At 49.1% G+C, this 15,800-nt stretch overlaps 4 protein-coding genes across 5 annotated transcripts in view; 3 read left to right on the top strand and 1 right to left on the bottom strand.

Moving 5' to 3' along the window:
* ap1g2 (adaptor related protein complex 1 subunit gamma 2) overlaps nucleotides 1-3,823 on the top strand; it is a 13,469-nt gene extending 9,646 nt beyond the window's left edge. For both annotated transcript variants that reach the window (XM_036518856.1, XM_036518857.1), the window contains exons 15-22: nucleotides 4-93; nucleotides 409-536; nucleotides 837-941; nucleotides 1,057-1,204; nucleotides 1,447-1,594; nucleotides 1,821-1,972; nucleotides 2,694-2,792; nucleotides 3,041-3,823. In XM_036518856.1, coding sequence (XP_036374749.1) covers nucleotides 4-93; nucleotides 409-536; nucleotides 837-941; nucleotides 1,057-1,204; nucleotides 1,447-1,594; nucleotides 1,821-1,972; nucleotides 2,694-2,792; nucleotides 3,041-3,142 — 972 coding nt within the window. In that variant the 3' untranslated portion in view covers nucleotides 3,143-3,823. The remainder of the gene's footprint in view (nucleotides 1-3; nucleotides 94-408; nucleotides 537-836; nucleotides 942-1,056; nucleotides 1,205-1,446; nucleotides 1,595-1,820; nucleotides 1,973-2,693; nucleotides 2,793-3,040) is intronic.
* A 1,364-nt stretch (nucleotides 3,824-5,187) lies between these two features.
* On the bottom strand, nucleotides 5,188-6,868 carry nedd8l (NEDD8 ubiquitin like modifier, like). The gene is made up of 4 exons (XM_036518975.1): nucleotides 6,678-6,868; nucleotides 6,197-6,244; nucleotides 5,929-6,011; nucleotides 5,188-5,836 (listed from the first exon to the last, which is right to left on the bottom strand). The coding sequence occupies exons 1-4, from the start codon at nucleotides 6,693-6,695 to the stop codon at nucleotides 5,719-5,721; spliced, it is 267 nt and encodes an 88-aa protein (XP_036374868.1). The 5' UTR covers nucleotides 6,696-6,868; the 3' UTR covers nucleotides 5,188-5,718.
* A 572-nt stretch (nucleotides 6,869-7,440) lies between these two features.
* On the top strand, nucleotides 7,441-10,159 carry LOC118771478 (zona pellucida sperm-binding protein 3-like). The gene is made up of 9 exons (XM_036519488.1): nucleotides 7,441-7,456; nucleotides 7,681-7,859; nucleotides 7,936-8,007; nucleotides 8,045-8,204; nucleotides 8,438-8,618; nucleotides 8,825-8,930; nucleotides 9,332-9,420; nucleotides 9,495-9,598; nucleotides 10,053-10,159. The coding sequence occupies exons 1-9, from the start codon at nucleotides 7,441-7,443 to the stop codon at nucleotides 10,157-10,159; spliced, it is 1,014 nt and encodes a 337-aa protein (XP_036375381.1).
* A 2,494-nt stretch (nucleotides 10,160-12,653) lies between these two features.
* LOC118771476 (zona pellucida sperm-binding protein 3-like) lies at nucleotides 12,654-15,386 on the top strand. The gene is made up of 8 exons (XM_036519485.1): nucleotides 12,654-12,773; nucleotides 13,428-13,528; nucleotides 13,639-13,727; nucleotides 14,278-14,458; nucleotides 14,546-14,651; nucleotides 14,729-14,817; nucleotides 14,926-15,017; nucleotides 15,172-15,386. Exons 1-8 carry the CDS (start codon nucleotides 12,654-12,656, stop codon nucleotides 15,276-15,278), a joined length of 885 nt encoding a protein of 294 aa, XP_036375378.1. The 3' UTR covers nucleotides 15,279-15,386.
* Nucleotides 15,387-15,800: the final 414 nt, after the last annotated feature.

Here is a 15,800-nt window from a genome sequence, read left to right as displayed (position 1 = left end):
CAGCAGTCCCTGGTGCAGGTGGCGTGTTGGTGTATCGGGGAGTACGGAGACCTGCTGCTGAGGGGGGAGTGTGAGGAGACCGAACCCGTGCAGGTACGGAGAGGGAGAGAGAGGGGGGGAGAGGGGGAGAGAGAGGGGGAGAGGGGGAGAGAGAGAGGGGCAGTGGGAGAGAGGGGGAGAGACAGAGAGGGAGTGGGAGAGAGGGGGAGCGAGAGGGGGAGAGAGAGACAGGGAAAGAGAGGGAGGGAGAGCAAGAGGGGGAGAGAGAGGGAGAGAGACTGAACCTGTTCAGGTACAGAGAGAGAAGATGTTGCTCTTGCGTCTCCTTGTAAGACAGTCAGACGTATGGTGCTGCTGCCTGACGACCATGTGATGATGATGACGTGTTGCTTGATGCAATGTTGCTAGGTGACAGAGGATGATGTTCTGGACGCCTTGGAGACGGTGCTACAGTCTCACATGTCTGCCCCGGCAACCAGGGGCTTCGCTCTCACGGCAACCATGAAGCTGAGCACCCGGATCACGCACAATGTGGAGTGAGTCACGCCCCCTGCTGGTCTGAGCTGACGCGGCACGTCTGGCACGGGCGTTTAGCTCTGAGCCTCATTCTGATATTCTTACCGTAGCCCACACACCACAGGCTTTAATCTGCTCGGTTTCATATTCACATATCATATTCATAGTCAAATATGCCTACACATGTACGTAAATACTGACAGTGTTTTCATGCCCTGAGACCACATCTGTTTAACCTCTGCTAGATCTGTTCTTCCAGATCTCATTGAACGATCTGAATGAACTCCCTCTCTCTCTCCCTCTCTCTGTCTCTCTGACAGCCGGATCAGGAGCATTGTCAGCATCTACGGCAGCTGCATTGATGTGGAGCTCCAGCAGAGGGCAGTAGAGTACAACGCGCTCTTCAAGAAATACGACCACATGAGGTACCCTTGCAGGCAGAGCGTCTGTGGTTACAGCAGTGTGTGAGAGAACAGCCAGCAGTCTCACAACCTCTGCACCTCCAAGCTAAATTATTATCTTTGTGTGAATTTGACTCAGGGCTGCTGTGCTGGAGAGGATGCCTGTGATTGACAAGAGCTCCCCGGGACATACCAATGGAGAGGTGGCGGGGGGGACCATCAAAGCACCCGATCAAACCAAACTCACACAAGAGGAGGGGACGGTGACAGCGCAGCCTACAAACCAGGTGTGCGCGTGCGTGCGTGCGTGTGTGTGTGTGTGTGTGTGTGTTTGTACTAAACAGATTTAGTGTATATAAATAGATGTACATTCATTGTTTGGTATTAAATGTAGCTTTAGTGTATGTTTGTATATGGAGATTGTTTTGCATGTTGGTGAATGCAGTTTTAGTGTGTTAATACATGCAGATTTGGTGTTTGTTGATGATTGCACCCAGACCCACAGTCCCGGTTCTGTACTCCCTCTCAGGTATGTGACCTTCTGGACCTTTTGGGTGGTTCTGATGGGCCCTCACAGCCTGCTTTAGCCGAGCCTGGACCCACAGGTCCGGATCCTGTCAGAATCAGCACTGGGGGGGACCTGCTGGACTTGCTGGGAGGACTGGACCCCACCCCAGGTGAGAAACACAGAGAGGGATGTCTCACTACCACAGAGATGGAGGACTGTCTCACATAACAGATATCGTTATCGTTACTGTTATCACGTAACAGATATTTCACACTGTCATAGAGGTAAAGAGGAATGTTAGAGATGGAGTCTCATTACCATAGAGATGGACAGAGGCAGTGTTTTGTGTATACTGACTGTCACTGTGTGTGTGCGTGTGTGCGCTCTGTCCGCAGTGTCCTCTGTGACCGTCTATGAGAAGAACGGTGTGACTTTGACTCTGCAGTGTGACAGCCAGACAGACACGGACGTCACCGCCATCCTTACAGCCTCTAACTCCTCCCACAGCGACATCACACAGTTCACCCTGCAAGCCGCCGTGCCGAAGGTCCCATCTCTTTGTCTGTCTGTCTATCTCTCTCTCTCTCTCTCTCCATCTCTCCCTCTCTCTCTCCATCTCTGTCTCTCTCTCTCTCTCTCTGTCTGTCTCTCTCTCTCTCTCTCTCTCTCTCTCTCTCTCTCTCTCTCTCTCTCTCTCTCTCTCTCTCTCCCTCCCTCTCTCTCTCTCTCTCTCTCTCTCTCTCACTCTCTCTCCCTCTCTCTCTCTGTTTCTCCCTCTCTCTCTCTCCCTCTCACTCTCCCTCTCTCTCTCTCCCTCTCTCTCTCTTGCTGTCTGATTCTCAGTCTGTCTGTCCCTCTGTCTTACTGTCTTCTACTCTCTCTCCTCTCTCTGGTTGTTTGACTGTTTGTGTGACTCTCTGTCTGTCTCTCCATCTGTCTGACACTCTCCCTCTCCCTCTCTCTCTCCCTCTCTGTCTCTGGGTCTGACTCTCTCCCTCTCCGTCTCTGGGTCTGACTCTCTCCCTCTCCGTCTCTGGGTCTGATTGTAACAAACAAACTTTTTGTCTGCATCCTTATGTCTCTGTTTCTCCATTCTTTTTCTCTGTCCATCTCTGTCTGTCTGACCATTTTTGTTACAACCTAATCGGGTTATAACCTGCGCCGTGACCTCTGATCTCCCTCCCTCTCTCTCTCTCTCTCTCTCTCTCTCTCTCTCTCTCTCTCTCTCTCTCTCTCTCTCTCTCTCTCTCTCTCTCTCTCTCTCTCAGAGTGTTCAGCTGCAGATGAAAGCTCCGAGTGGTGATGTCATCCCTGCGTGTGGGTTAGGTCAGGTGACGCAGACGATCCTCCTCCACAACCCCAACAAGGTCCGCCCCCTCCCCTCTTGCTGACTCTCTCAGTCTTTCACTTATATTCACCTGTGTTCTACCCCTCCGTTACATTCACTTATATATCAGTTATGTTCACTGACACCCTGACCCCTCATTCTGTTGTTATGCCTCTATGCTGTATCCGGGTCAGTATGTGCAAGCAGTCTGCTGCATCATTGTGTGTGGGCAGTCTCCGTATGCTGTACCAGGGTCAGTGTGTATGTAAGCCCTTTCTGTCTCCCCAGGTGGGTCTGCGGATGCGGGTTCGAATTTCGTACTGCGCTCAGGGCACCACCTTTCAGGAAACGGTGCAAATCGATTCCCTCCCCACTGTGGCTTGCCAGTGACGGCTGTCAGTCAACACAAACACCTGTCAATCAATCTGTCTGTCAGGGCTCAACATCAGCTGACCTTCGCACCTGGGAATTCCGCTGCACCCGGAATCTATCACTCAACCAATCAGATCGCTCCGCTATCCAACCTGGACTCCTGTCAATCAACTGCTGTGTCAGCTGACACGTCAGCACTGTTCAGTGGTGGGCATCCATCAATCGTGACAGCTGTCACTCAGTGACAGTCACCTGTTGATGAAGCCTGACGCAATCCAGAGACGCAGACCTGCTTGTCTGCTCTCCACCCCCAGGATGGCTGTCAGTCACCTCCCACAGGAAGTTCACCACCTCTTCAATCTGTGCAGCCAGCACATCCTGAAGCCCGCTCTCATTCCCGCCCCCTCCCCTCTGAATCATTGGCCAGCCCGACTGTCAATCGTCAGTGATGCATCAATCAACACTAAAAGAACAAGGTGGATGTTGTAGAATGGTCCAATCCTGCGAGTCCACTCTGTGAAAAATGTCCCGTCAGGATACATGCGTGTGATGTGAGTGTGGACTTGCTGCAATGTGAAATTTAGACTTGTCACACCTGAGTGAGTTGTGTTACCTGTGACCAGAGAGGGGGATCCTGATTGGTCAGTGAGCTACACAATCAGCATTCCCTTCAGCACTTTGTTCCCACCCACCTTTACCCCCCCCCCCCTTCTCCCCCCCCCCCCCCCCATCCTTCCCTTCTTCCCTCATCTCTCTGTTTCTGTTTTGATAAGTCTGCCTATGTTTGGGATCTGAGGGAAAGTGGGGTTTGAAATGTATTTTTGAGTGAAATTTTATTGGGCTCTGTGACTGGTCTAATGCCCCCCCCCCCCCCCCAGTGTTTTAATGTGCTACACATCCAATCCCTTCAGAGGGCTGTTGCTGAGTCCTCTCTCTCCTCCTCCCATAAAAGCACAAAGCGTGAGTCTGTCCCTTCGGTTGAAGTGTGCAGTGAGGGCTGCCGGGTGGCTCACCCTGGTGATCTGTCGTACCAGAGAGTGGACAGGCCTCGCGGTCTGGTCCAGAATACAGGCCATGCAGATGCCAGCCCTGTCCAGAATCACTGCAGCGTGGTGCAGAGTCCCCCTGCGCCCCCTGCTGGTGAGTCAGGCACCCACGCGCTGCCCGAATAAAGCTGCACGTTAAGTGTCTTCCACCGACTCCTGTCTGTGAAAGCTCAAATTGCGCAGACTGTGGTGTGAAGAACGAATAGGAATGGGCATTCCAAACTGGGAGAAAAAGGGGGAAAATCTGTTTTAAAAAAGCATAAGGTGCATCTGTTTTTATAAGGCTTCCATCAGAGGAGAATCCTTCCAGACAGCACCATAAATGGATCCTCATCCCACACTTTTTACCTGCTTCAGCTTTACATCTCAGCCAGTCTCTTGTCCAGATATACTGTGTGGCTTTCGCTGAACAGAAGCACCCGGATTAAGGGCAGACAATGGCAGCTCAAGATTCAAACTTGTAGCCCCTGCTGCCTTAACACACAGGGATTCTGTCTGGGATGTACAACAGAGTGGCTTACACAACTTATTCTGGGGTTGGGGGTTACACCACTCAAACTGCGAGGGGGTCAAACTATTTACACTATAGGGGTTGGGGGGGGGGGGCAGTGAAACAGTGTGTTGTGTTGACATAGTTTGAATCCTTGCGTTGATTTTTTTTTTGTTTTTTTAATAAAGTTTATTGAAAACAGCACCTCTGTCGATCAGACCTTGCAATATTCATGGACAAGACAAGCCACTACAACCAATGACTAACAAAGTGAAACCTGATGAGTTCAGTTTTAAAGAGTCTGCCTCATCTCGTATAAACCAACAATTTCAACTTAATTTGCTGATTTATACCCACATACAGGGAAAGAGTTAGGATGGAAGTAAGAAAGTCTTTTCAAGTGTCCAGCTGGAACACAGGAACAAGGGCTTACCTTCTACACCAGATATTTTCCTAAAGGTAATTTCAGGTTTTCGTTAGATGCGCATGTCAAATGACAATAGAAATGTGAGGTACACTTCATTTTCCAAGGTAACTGTCCAAGGGGGGTTTAAGGTCTTGCTTTAATGTACTGGATAAAAATACCATACACTATTTAAGAAACTAGTAAAATGCTTGGACCCAGTTTCTAAGAAAGAGCTGCATATGCATACAGACTCACCACACACACTCATTGATGACACTGCTACAGCGGAACAGTCAACGTCACACTTTATTCACAAACAAAGCGGTCCCCGACCTCACCCACTACGCCGTCACACTGCGCACAGCCACAGATCTTTATATTCTCTGCACAGGCACTTGTATCTCTCTCACTACCCTCTAACTGCCTATCCCATCTACATAAAGATCGGTGGACCCATGCTGGGGCACAGCGATTCTGATATTCACAAGAGGGGGACAAAGAAAAGGAAAAAACAGGTGCTGACTACAATATACTTTACATGTGTAGACCTCACTACCAGGAACCTACAGCGTGGGTAAGATTTCAGCATCACAGAATTCCATCAAATGCGAGGTCAACAGAAGCTCTGTGGTGATGGAGGAGGGTCTGGTGGTTACGAAGAGGCCAGGTGAACTCTGGGACTGTGGAGGACCCCGCCTCTGAGCGCCAGAACGAGATGCAGCACTGAGCCACCCTGGATCTTGTAGTCTGCAGCAGTCTTCTCATCGTTCCTGAAAGAGATGAAGACAGCGGAGGCCTCATTACAGCGCATCCAATCACACACACACACACACACACAGGGTGGAAACAACCAAACTCTTACATTTGTTTCCCACTATAGATGAGTCTCTGCTGCTGAGGTGGGATTCCCTCTTTCTCCTCCACCCTTTCTTTAATCCTCTCCACCTGCCAGAGAGAAGAAAATAACAGTATACTCTGTTACATCCACTAACAGAGCGGGTTAATACAGGATATAAACACACACTGCCTGACTCAACACCACAGTAAACTAGAGCGCAATGAGCAAAAAATGTGTTTTAAATGCGCTGCAGCCACATTATGGATAAAACCGTTTTTCCTCACAAACCTACCTTGTCTGTGGGTTCAATATCGATCTCGATCTCTTTGCCAGTGAGTGTCTGAGAAAGAGAAAAAGACATGGCATTACATATGAAAACTAATACTGGAAATCTTTGCTCCGCCATTCTTGACACAACTACCTTATACTCCATCACATATTTCGCATCAAATTCAGGTTGTGCATTCTGATGCAGAAAGGATTGCCGTGACGCTCGACTCCTTAGCTACATGGACAGACTCCTCCATACCCACACTCTTATTGGCTAGCTAATGACTTCATCTAACAAGTTCTTACACCTAGCTAAACTAGCCAACTGCATTTGTCTTTGAATGACGTTAAACCGAACTCTCGCCGGCCAAGGGAAGTGTGGTGTAGCTGGTAACGCTAAGTTTACCGCAGCAGTATAGTTATTTTTACCACTGACTGACTCCCTGCGAGTGCTGTGACTGGACCCAGTCCTGCTAGTTTAAGCTTTTTTTCCAGTGTCTTACCTTAACTTTAATCAGCATTTTTATTATCTCGGTGTTTTCTAACTCCGTCCAGGGTAATTTAAATGAATTGATAATGTAGCTGTATTCTCCTCAATTAAATTCGTTCTTATTAAGCCGCTAACGAAGATATGATTTTGGTGTTTTTATCCTGTTTCCTCTTTCTCTCCGGGTCTGCAGTGCGCGTACACTTCCTGCGTAACCGGCGCAGTAGCTCGGCTTCCTCCAGCTTCATGGAAAATAAGGTTCCGCTTGAGAACAGTGGTCGCAATAGTCAGCACACCTGGATCATCATTCTCATATAATTTCTTGTAAGTCCAAAAATTTACCGATTGTTAGCGGGCTTTTGTAGACGTATCATGTAACGCTTGTATCTGCCACTGCATAAGTGCTGAGAATGCAATATATATTTTTCTTGTTGATTTTACACCACCCATCAACCCTGCATTTGAATTCAAACTGGCATTTCCCATTCCTGGGCAAGGCAACAGGTCGCCACCAACCTAATAACGCTATATTTTACCTCCCAAAAAGTGACTACACAATTGACTGTAAAGAAAATAATGATGATTAATCACAGAAGCGCTATTACCACGCGCGTGCGCGGAGCCCAACAGGTGAGAACTGTTCAGTTAATTGGCCGTAGTTAGTCGATATATAAAAGTGCAAGGTGCTGTGAATCGTAAAATGATTTATTTAACCAGTGGATATGATCTGTCTATGGCGATGTGTTCTGGGCTTGATTGGTGCGACCACTGCAGTTTCTATGAAGAATGAAAGCGGTACCTGGTTTATATCGACGATTGCAGGGCTTTGCGTACGAATTAATGCCAAAATTGTCATGTTCCATTGCTTTCGCTTGAGCAACTAGCTGGTGTAAACATTTTTAAATTATCCTATTCAATGGGTGATTAAAAAATCTTTTAAAACTTTATCTGAGATATTTTACAGTTTGAGCATTGTTTGGATTGTGACTTGCTTTCACTTTTTCCACTTCCTTTCACAGACATCAGTGTTGAGTGTGACACCAGATATTTCAAAGTGAAATGGAGGGTTAGCCAGGAGTGGGACTCCTCGCGCCTCTTCCTGGGTACCTGCTTACCTGTGCGACTGTCGGCGCTGCCTGGAGGAGACTGGGAGGCGGAGTTCCATGCCAGACTGCCCGACTGCTTCATCAATCGGGAGGTATATACGCCCACCTGACAGGACTGTGTCGTATTGCAGGGTCTGTCTGGGTGCTAACTGCTGTTCCCTCCTCAAGATAACCGGAAAGTGGGTGGTCTACACAACCAATCTGACCTACAGCCCTTTCGCCAAGCCGAAGACCCCAATGGTCTCTCACCCTATTGAGTGCCGCCACAGACGGTAAGGTTTGGCATCCAAGATGCAGCTTCCTTGTCCGATTACTACATTACCCACATGTCTTTGCTGCGTGTAGACCAAGTGACATCACCACACCAGTTGACAATCCAGCCTATGGGAGTGCGTATGGCCAGGGGAGACTGCTCTTCTTCATGCAGCTGATGAAGGGTGAGTGGCCTTGACTCGTGGCTCTGACCCTTTGCTTATTTCACAGGAGGTTCTGGTGTCCGTTGATACGGATGCTCCGGTCTAGACCATACCCCTTCTAGAATGTTCATAACTAGTCAGCACACCAGAGCACTTTAAACCATCAATGATGGCAAAGGCCTAAACCTGGCAACCCGAAGCATGTAGAGCTGACCATCAGTAATGAGCAGAGGGCCTCTCCGGGTTTCCCGCAGATGACTTCCGCAGTCCCGCCGACTCGGCCACCTTTCCCCTGGGCTCCCTCATCCCGCTCTGGGCAGGGGTGCAGCAGCAGGCCCACATGCCCCTGCTGCTGCTTCTGGAGGAGTGTGTGGCCAGCACCACCCCGGAGCTGCACCCCTCCGGCCAGGTCTACCCCATCATCACTAACGGGGGGTAAGGGGGCTTACCGGGGGTTTAGGGGCGTGACCAATGGGAGGTCTTCCAGCCAGATGTTGGTTACATGTTACAGACAGCGCTTTAAAATAACTTCATTCCAATCTTCTCATTGGTAGGTGATGTTGTAAAAAAAAACTGAATTGTGAGACCAGTTTTTAAGCATCCTTGTGGAGAGTGTCTTTGTGGCTTTTCCTTTTCCAAAGATGTCTGGTGGACAGCAAGAAAGGAAGCTCCAGGTTCCTGCCCAGACACAGAAGTTCAGAACTGCGTCTCCTTCTACAAAGCTTCAAGTTCGCTCTTGGAGAGGATGTGAGTCAACTGTAAATCTGGCTTGTTGCTTTTAGGTGTTACATTACATTTAGGTGTTACATTACATTCATTTAGCAGATGCTGTTACCCAGGGTGACTTCCAGAACACAATATCAGAAGTGTATCCATCCATGTTAAATGAGCAACAGTGTCAGACCAGACTCTCAGAACAGTGAGTGTGAGCGTAACACCATTCAAGCTCTACCACAAGTTACCACGAGCTAACCTGAGTAGACAGCCTAGTAAACTAAACTAAGGGAAGCCAAGTACACAGACTGCCATACATCACGGTCACTAGATCACAGAACGCATAACGCATTGCGATACTACATGCAAAATAACCAGCAAGTAATACAGGCACATTTTACATCAGTCTGCCTCTTCCTGCCATGAACGCTCAGGTCTACATTCACTGCAAGCTTGTGGCCTGGGACCCCCAGAGCTTGGACAGCAGTAAGAAGGCCTGCCACTACAGCAAAGAGCTCCAAGGGTAACGAGAACAGAACTCTGCGAACGCGGTGCAGTGGTGTAAACGTCCAGCCAATCGTACGCCCTCTCCCAAAGGTGGCAGCTGCTGGACGATCCTTCCCAGAATGCCGTCTGCGGCTGCTGCGACTCAGAGTGCGGGCACAGGAAGAGGCGGGGAGCAGACTCGGGTACTTCCTGTTGTGCCGTTCACTTTAGTATGTTCTTGTTTTGATTTTGTTCGTGTTTTTTCCCCACTTTCTGAAGCTTCATTCTTCAGTTGCTACTCTCAAGTCCTGCGTTTGGCGTTACTGCAGAGTAAGGCAAACTGAGGCGCGAGTGTAGCTGCACTGGGGGTAAAGGCGGGACAGTTACGCTGACGGTAACGGGGCTCTGAGACTCGGGGTAAAGGCGGGACAGTTACGCTGGCAGTAACGGGGCTCTGAGACTCGGGGTAAAGGCGGGACAGTTACGCTGACGGTAGCGGGGCTCTGAGACTCGGGGTAAAGGCGGGACGGTTACGCTGGCGGTAACGGGGCTCTGAGACTCGGGGTAAAGGCGGGACAGTTACGCTGGCGGTAACGGGGCTCTGAGACTCGGGGTAAAGGCGGGACAGTTACGCTGGCGGTAACGGGGCTCTGTTTCTCTGTTTCTCAGATGCGCAGGGTGTGGTGCAGAAGGCCACGCTGGGACCAGTCCGCATCATTCAGAGCTGCCAGCGGCCGGAAAACGCAGAATCCGTCAAACCGCTTGCAGTAGAATAAGGTTGACAGACTTGCTCTTTGCCCAGGCTTTTTCTGCTACAAGTTTTTGTAAGGTTTTTTTTTTTTATTATTATTAAACTAATTAAAAATATTTTTTTTATCCCCTATTGGACTGCAGTTGCCCGGATGCTGTAATTGGGTTCGTTGGGTGGTGGGTAAGCTTGCGGACCTGTGCCCAAACGAGACTCTGACTCCTGGGTCTGCACTCTTGATGGTACCAGTGACTCATACTCCTTCCTGTTCCAGAGGGAAGGTGTGTGTGTCCAGGTCCCCTCACTCTACCTGCTGCAGGTACACCTGTGGGCGGAGCTACGCAGACTCAGGTGGAGCAGAGGTGTGCTGTGGAGTCAGCCCAGCTGTGGGCTCCGGCCTTGTGATGTGTCTATGACCTGCTTCAAATAAACAAACCCAGACTGGAGTGGCATTTGCTTTGAATAGTTTTTTTTTTTTCTTTTTTTATAAACTTCCTGACAATTTAGGATGCTTTCACGCATAAGAGATTTCTACTATTATTTATATGTTGCTATCTGCCTGTATCTGTTGCTTTTGTGTAATCTTTGTAACCACCTAAAGGGACCAGTTACTTTATACTTCATGTGATACAGCACATCTAAGACTGAAGGTCAATTCTCAGGACCAGCAGAGGCTTAAGAATGTAATGACACACAGAGCTGTCCTCTGGTTTGGAAGCTCTTGCCATCAGTCAAAACTGACGGGGACCCAACAGTATTGCAGCTCACCGTGGTCATTGGTGCCGCAGGTGGAGGACTGGCAGGGGGAAGCCCTCAGAATGAAGGTCTGAAGGAGACCCACAGGGCTTCTGGCAGGAAATTTGGACGGACGCATAGATGTATGCTGATGCTAAAGAGTTTTTCAAGGATCTGTGACGTAAACTTGCACCCATAAGCCAGCCCATACAGTTTTATTAGTTTTACTGTAACTGTGATATGTAAAATGCCCAACAGGAATACACAGAACTGGTATACAGCAAAAGCAGCCAAAGGAGTACAAATCACGTAACAAATGCCCTTACGACAACCACTGCATAGATTGTAAATTTAAATCGTGAATTTTTTTTTTCCAGAGTAACCCATTCCACACTAAGACATTTCCTGAAGATGAAGGGTTACTGCCAAACGTCATGCGGAATTAATCTTTAACTGGAAACAGACAGTACAGTTTGCTCACGTCTTTATACCCTCGCATCTCTCCCTCGTCTCGGTCGTAATCGAGAATTGAGGAAAAGACGCGAGGACTCATTTGAGAAGAAACTGCATGAACCCTGAGTCTCCAGCAAGGTGGCGTCATTTTTTTTAACATGATTGATCAGACGTTACGAATTCATGCATACAGCCAGGTGATCATGAACATGTCGCCATGGTGAATAATAACATTAGCTATGGCTTTTTTTCTGTTTCGTGAAACCATAAAGCCCGAATTCCTGCAAAATATTTTTAAAAGTTATCTGACTCCCTTCAAATTCGTTTCATGAGAGAGCCCTTGAATGGTGAAGGTACAAATGTCACGAGTATAAATTTATCAGGCAGAGCTGCGTAATAAATAATATTAATTCGTGACGAACGTGCTTCTGGACATTCACCCAAGATCAGCTCTGGGGAATATGTGCAGTAATGCGCGCTCCAGGTTAAATTATTTTTAATTGACTGTAAATTGGGCCCCGGGCAAATGATCTGAAATCAGTCTGCTCTTCCTAACTCCATCCATTTAGCGGTTCATCAGGATCAGGTGCCAAGGTCAGAAAGTACCGACACCTTGGAAAGCTCGGATGAATGACACACGCGTTCATGCATTCCGCGTATCCGCGACCATTTTGCTGACGAGCTTCCAGCAAACGTTGCTCGTCAATTTTGTGGTTAATACGAAACCAATATTGCATTTGACTCAATGTGTATAAGCAGTTCCATGATGAGTTATGCTACCTGTTTGCTTATTAGAATCAAGTACTGTCAAGACGCGTTTATAACGTTCGGCTCCAACTCTGGTGATGTAAGACCACAGAGAGGGCGTGTGCATACATCTTGACTTTTTAGGTGAGACCGTCTCGAATTCTCTAAGCATCAGGTTGTCCTGCAACCTGTACAGCTGAAATCAGTGGAGCCAATTAGCTGTAACCACGCCCTATAAAACACAACCGCGTTTCAGCTCCGAGATCATTCAGCTGAAATGGCGATTAGTTGGTTTGACGCGCTTGTGGTGATTGTAGTTGCCGCTGATGTGGTTTATGCAGGTAACATCTGCTCCAGCTGCTGTTTCTACAAAGTTGCCTTTTTAGTAATGTTTTCTAGTTCGCATAGATTTCTTGAATTGAAAACCTTCAGGTTTTTTTCTGTGAACACTCTTAGCTGGCTTTGGTTGGTCTGCATGCCTGTTTTTAAGCTGCTCAGCACCTTGTCCTGTCTCACTGGCAGATGTTACAGTTGACTGTGGGAACGGCACCATCTCGGTGAAATGGACGGTGAACCAGTTATCAAACATGGATCCCAATCTCTGCCTCCTGGGTCACTGCCTTCCCACCAGCATCTCCATCTGGCCGGGAGGAGAGCAGGAGGTGTCCTTCTATGTCCGACTCGATGACTGCTACTTCCGGAGGATGGTAGGGCTCCTTGTGCAAGCCTTGACCCTGATCTTTAGCAGTCTAAGCCACTCCTCAGCATGGGCTGCCTGCTCGATGTGGGCGTTGGTTGTGTATTTCCTTTGTTAGTTGTCTGCCCTCTCTAGAGGACTTGCCTGTCACTGTGCATTGACTCCAGTGAAAAGGTATTGTTTGCAGCACCTTTCCGTACATTATTCAGACTGCAGTGTCTTGCAGAGACCTGCATGTGGATTTAATGACACTATAAAAATGCAAATGAAAAGTGAGTTTTAAATGTTCTGCTGGTGTACATGTTTACAACAGGAAACTGTACTAGTGGCCATTTTGATACTAATGCAGTGTTAAGACTGAGAAAAAATGTGCATGTGACACTTTAACACTCACAGAGTAATGACATTTATATTTTGTCACCTGTCAGACAATATTTAAACCAAGGGTAGCTCATTCTAAATTTTGGTTTTTAGGTGATGGGTTTTTGATCTGTTTTAACATGAGCAGCTTGTGAGCACACAGATCAGTCTGGCAGAATGTGCTGGCAGTGTGAGTGACCGGGTAGCCCATCCTGAGGAGGGAGAGCAGATTTTCGGATCATCCTCCGTTGGGTTTGACCTGGAATTAATCCCCAGGCGTTCGTCTCCCTGCCTCGTTTCCAAGGTAACGCGTAGCCAGCTGATGTACCTGAATGAGCTGACCTACACGTCTGTGCCTGGCTCTGGCCCCTCCTTCTCGCACCCGGTCATGTGCATTTATGAGAGGTGAGCGAGAGATTTATTTACATACTGTATCTCACACACATGTGCGATGGTTGCACGCCTTGTTTTGCACCCGGAGGTCCAGCCTGCTGTGCTCTGTGTTCTGCATGCAGGCCAGACGACTGGGCCCCACCCCTCTACAGTCCTGTCTGGAGTGTGCACAGCTACGGAGGCCTCGATTTCTTCATGGGGATTATGAAAGGTGCGTCGGCCTCACACTGACTCTCCCCGCTCGTCTTTCCCTCGCTCTCCCTCCCGCCTCACACCCCTGTACCTCATGTGGAAAGCTGCAGTTGTAGGACCTCCCAAAATACTCCCACGTCTCCCCTCAGCTGGTCTCCCTAACCTGGCTACTGGTAGCGGTACACGCTGTGTTGGGCAGGACAGCAGAGGTTTATCAGTGACCAGAATGGGTTTCCCATATCTAATTATGAGCCTGGCTAGACCTCTTGGCCATCCCAGCCTGTCCCTGCTTTGTGGGCTCACACCCCTGTTCCCCTGGCCCTGATGTGGGCGAGTGGGCATCTTGCAGTGGTCAGGACAGGGGAGTCACTGGCTGTCTGTCGCCACAGAGCGAAACCCCACCTCCTCAGACTGTCGCTAGTGCCACTCCTAGTGGGCTGGGGCAGCTTTCTATGCCACTTCAGTGGTGTCGCTGTTGTAGCGGAGTGACACTTTAGGAACCGTTAATAAGGATTTATAAGCATGAATGCCTCATGGCTGCGGGCTGGTTTGACCCTTACTTCCCGCAGATGACTTCCGCAGTCCCGCTGACTCGGCCACCTTTCCCCTGGGCTCCCTCATCCCGCTCTGGGCAGGAGTGCAGCAGCAGGCCCACATGCCCCTGCTGCTGCTTCTGGAGGAGTGTGTGGCCAGCACCACCCCGGAGCTGCACCCCTCCGGCCAGGTCTACCCCATCATCACTAACGGGGGGTAAGGGTGCTGGGGGGCAGGATGGTTACACTATTCGGGTGACTGTTGGTGGTTTCCAAACATGTACATTTCTCCCATCCCCTTTAGATGTCTTTTGGACAGCAAGATGGGGAACTCCAGCTTTCAGCCCAGAGCCCAGACCTCAGAAATCAAGCTTTTTCTGCAAGCCTTCAAATTTGCTCTGGGTTTGGATGTGAGTATATGAGTTGTGCTTTGGGTGAAGGTGTGGTGAGATCTCAAAGCTGACCCCCCCCCCCCCCAACCCTCAAGGTCTACGTCCACTGCAAGCTTGTGGCCTGGGACCCCCAGAGCATGGATGTGGGTAAGAAGGCCTGCCACTACAGCAAGCAGCTGCAGAGGTAAGGGCAGTGGGGGTTTAGGGTTGTGCTGCGTGAACACTGGCTTCAATGTGCAGCACTCGTCTCTGCATCTCTGCGTGTGTGTGTGTGACTGATGGTCTGCTGAAGGTGGCAGCTGCTGGACGACCCCTCCCAGAGTGCTCTCTGCAGCTGCTGCGACTCGGAGTGCAGGCACAGGAAGAGGCGGAGCTTGGCATCAGGTACTTCATGTCTCCTCCTCTCAGCCTGGCGTACCGTGGTGCTGTAGGAATGCTGATCTGGTGCTTGTTACAGACAGGGGAAGTGGGGTGGGAGCTGGGGCAGTGCTGAGTCCAGGCCACTGTGAATGTAATCACACTGAGCTTCCTGTTTCAGGGCCCCGGGGACTGACCCATCATGCTGTTGTGGGACCGCTGACCATCACTGAGGATGCAGAGACTCTGGAACACAATGCATCAGTGAAGTCCCTTCTGACACAATGACAAGGTTCCCAATCTGCCTGATGTATGGATCATTTTTTGTCTTTTGGATGGGTTAATATTAAAGCTGAATATGCCCCCCGCCCCCCTGTGGCTTTTCTATGGTCTGTCCCAAACGAACATGAAAGCTGACTGCAGTGTCATCTCCTGGCTTTTCCTCTTCCATTCCATTCCTCCTGTAGTGAGTTTTGGGATTCCAGAATAGGCTCACACATCAGTGTTTGCTCCCAGTATAACAGTACTTTCAACTGAAACTGTTTCGGGGGGGGGGGGGGGGGTCAAGTCAGTCATTTGAGTCTAGACCTAATGAGTCGAGTCCAAAGTTGCAATGGTTGAGTTTCCAGTCTTTTACTAGTTATCATGCAATGATCCCATTGAAGTCTATAAAAAAATTGTAAGTTTTAGGCATACTCTGTAACCTTTCAGTCAATTTCACTGGGTGACACCATGTGAAGTCAGTTTTCACCAGGGGAATAACTGAGTTTAACACCATCTAGCTGTAACATACACAGTCCTACAGAAAGG

The sequence above is a fragment of the Megalops cyprinoides genome, chromosome 24 (assembly GCF_013368585.1).
Source record: "Megalops cyprinoides isolate fMegCyp1 chromosome 24, fMegCyp1.pri, whole genome shotgun sequence".
NCBI lineage: Eukaryota > Metazoa > Chordata > Actinopteri > Elopiformes > Megalopidae > Megalops > Megalops cyprinoides.
The sequence above is the reverse complement of the archived record's forward strand: the minus strand, read 5'-3'. Positions and strand labels throughout refer to the sequence as shown.

Bases quoted from the DNA above. Each gene is read 5' to 3' on its own strand.
- nedd8l (XM_036518975.1), bottom strand. The intron at 6,012-6,196 runs GTAGGTTTGTGA...TCTCTCTGGCAG, and splicing joins ATATTGAACCCACAGACAAG to GTGGAGAGGATTAAAGAAAG. The intron at 5,837-5,928 runs GTAAGAGTTTGG...CATCTCTTTCAG, and splicing joins ATCTATAGTGGGAAACAAAT to GAACGATGAGAAGACTGCTG.
- LOC118771478 (XM_036519488.1), top strand. The intron at 7,860-7,935 runs GTATATACGCCC...TCCCTCCTCAAG, and splicing joins ACTGCTTCATCAATCGGGAG to ATAACCGGAAAGTGGGTGGT. The intron at 9,599-10,052 runs GTGCCGTTCACT...TCTGTTTCTCAG, and splicing joins AGACTCGGGTACTTCCTGTT to ATGCGCAGGGTGTGGTGCAG.
- LOC118771476 (XM_036519485.1), top strand. From the start codon at position 12,654: ATGGATCCCAATCTCTGCCTCCTGGGTCACTGCCTTCCCACCAGCATC. The intron at 12,774-13,427 runs GTAGGGCTCCTT...CTCGTTTCCAAG, and splicing joins ACTGCTACTTCCGGAGGATG to GTAACGCGTAGCCAGCTGAT. The intron at 14,459-14,545 runs GTAAGGGTGCTG...CATCCCCTTTAG, and splicing joins CCCATCATCACTAACGGGGG to ATGTCTTTTGGACAGCAAGA.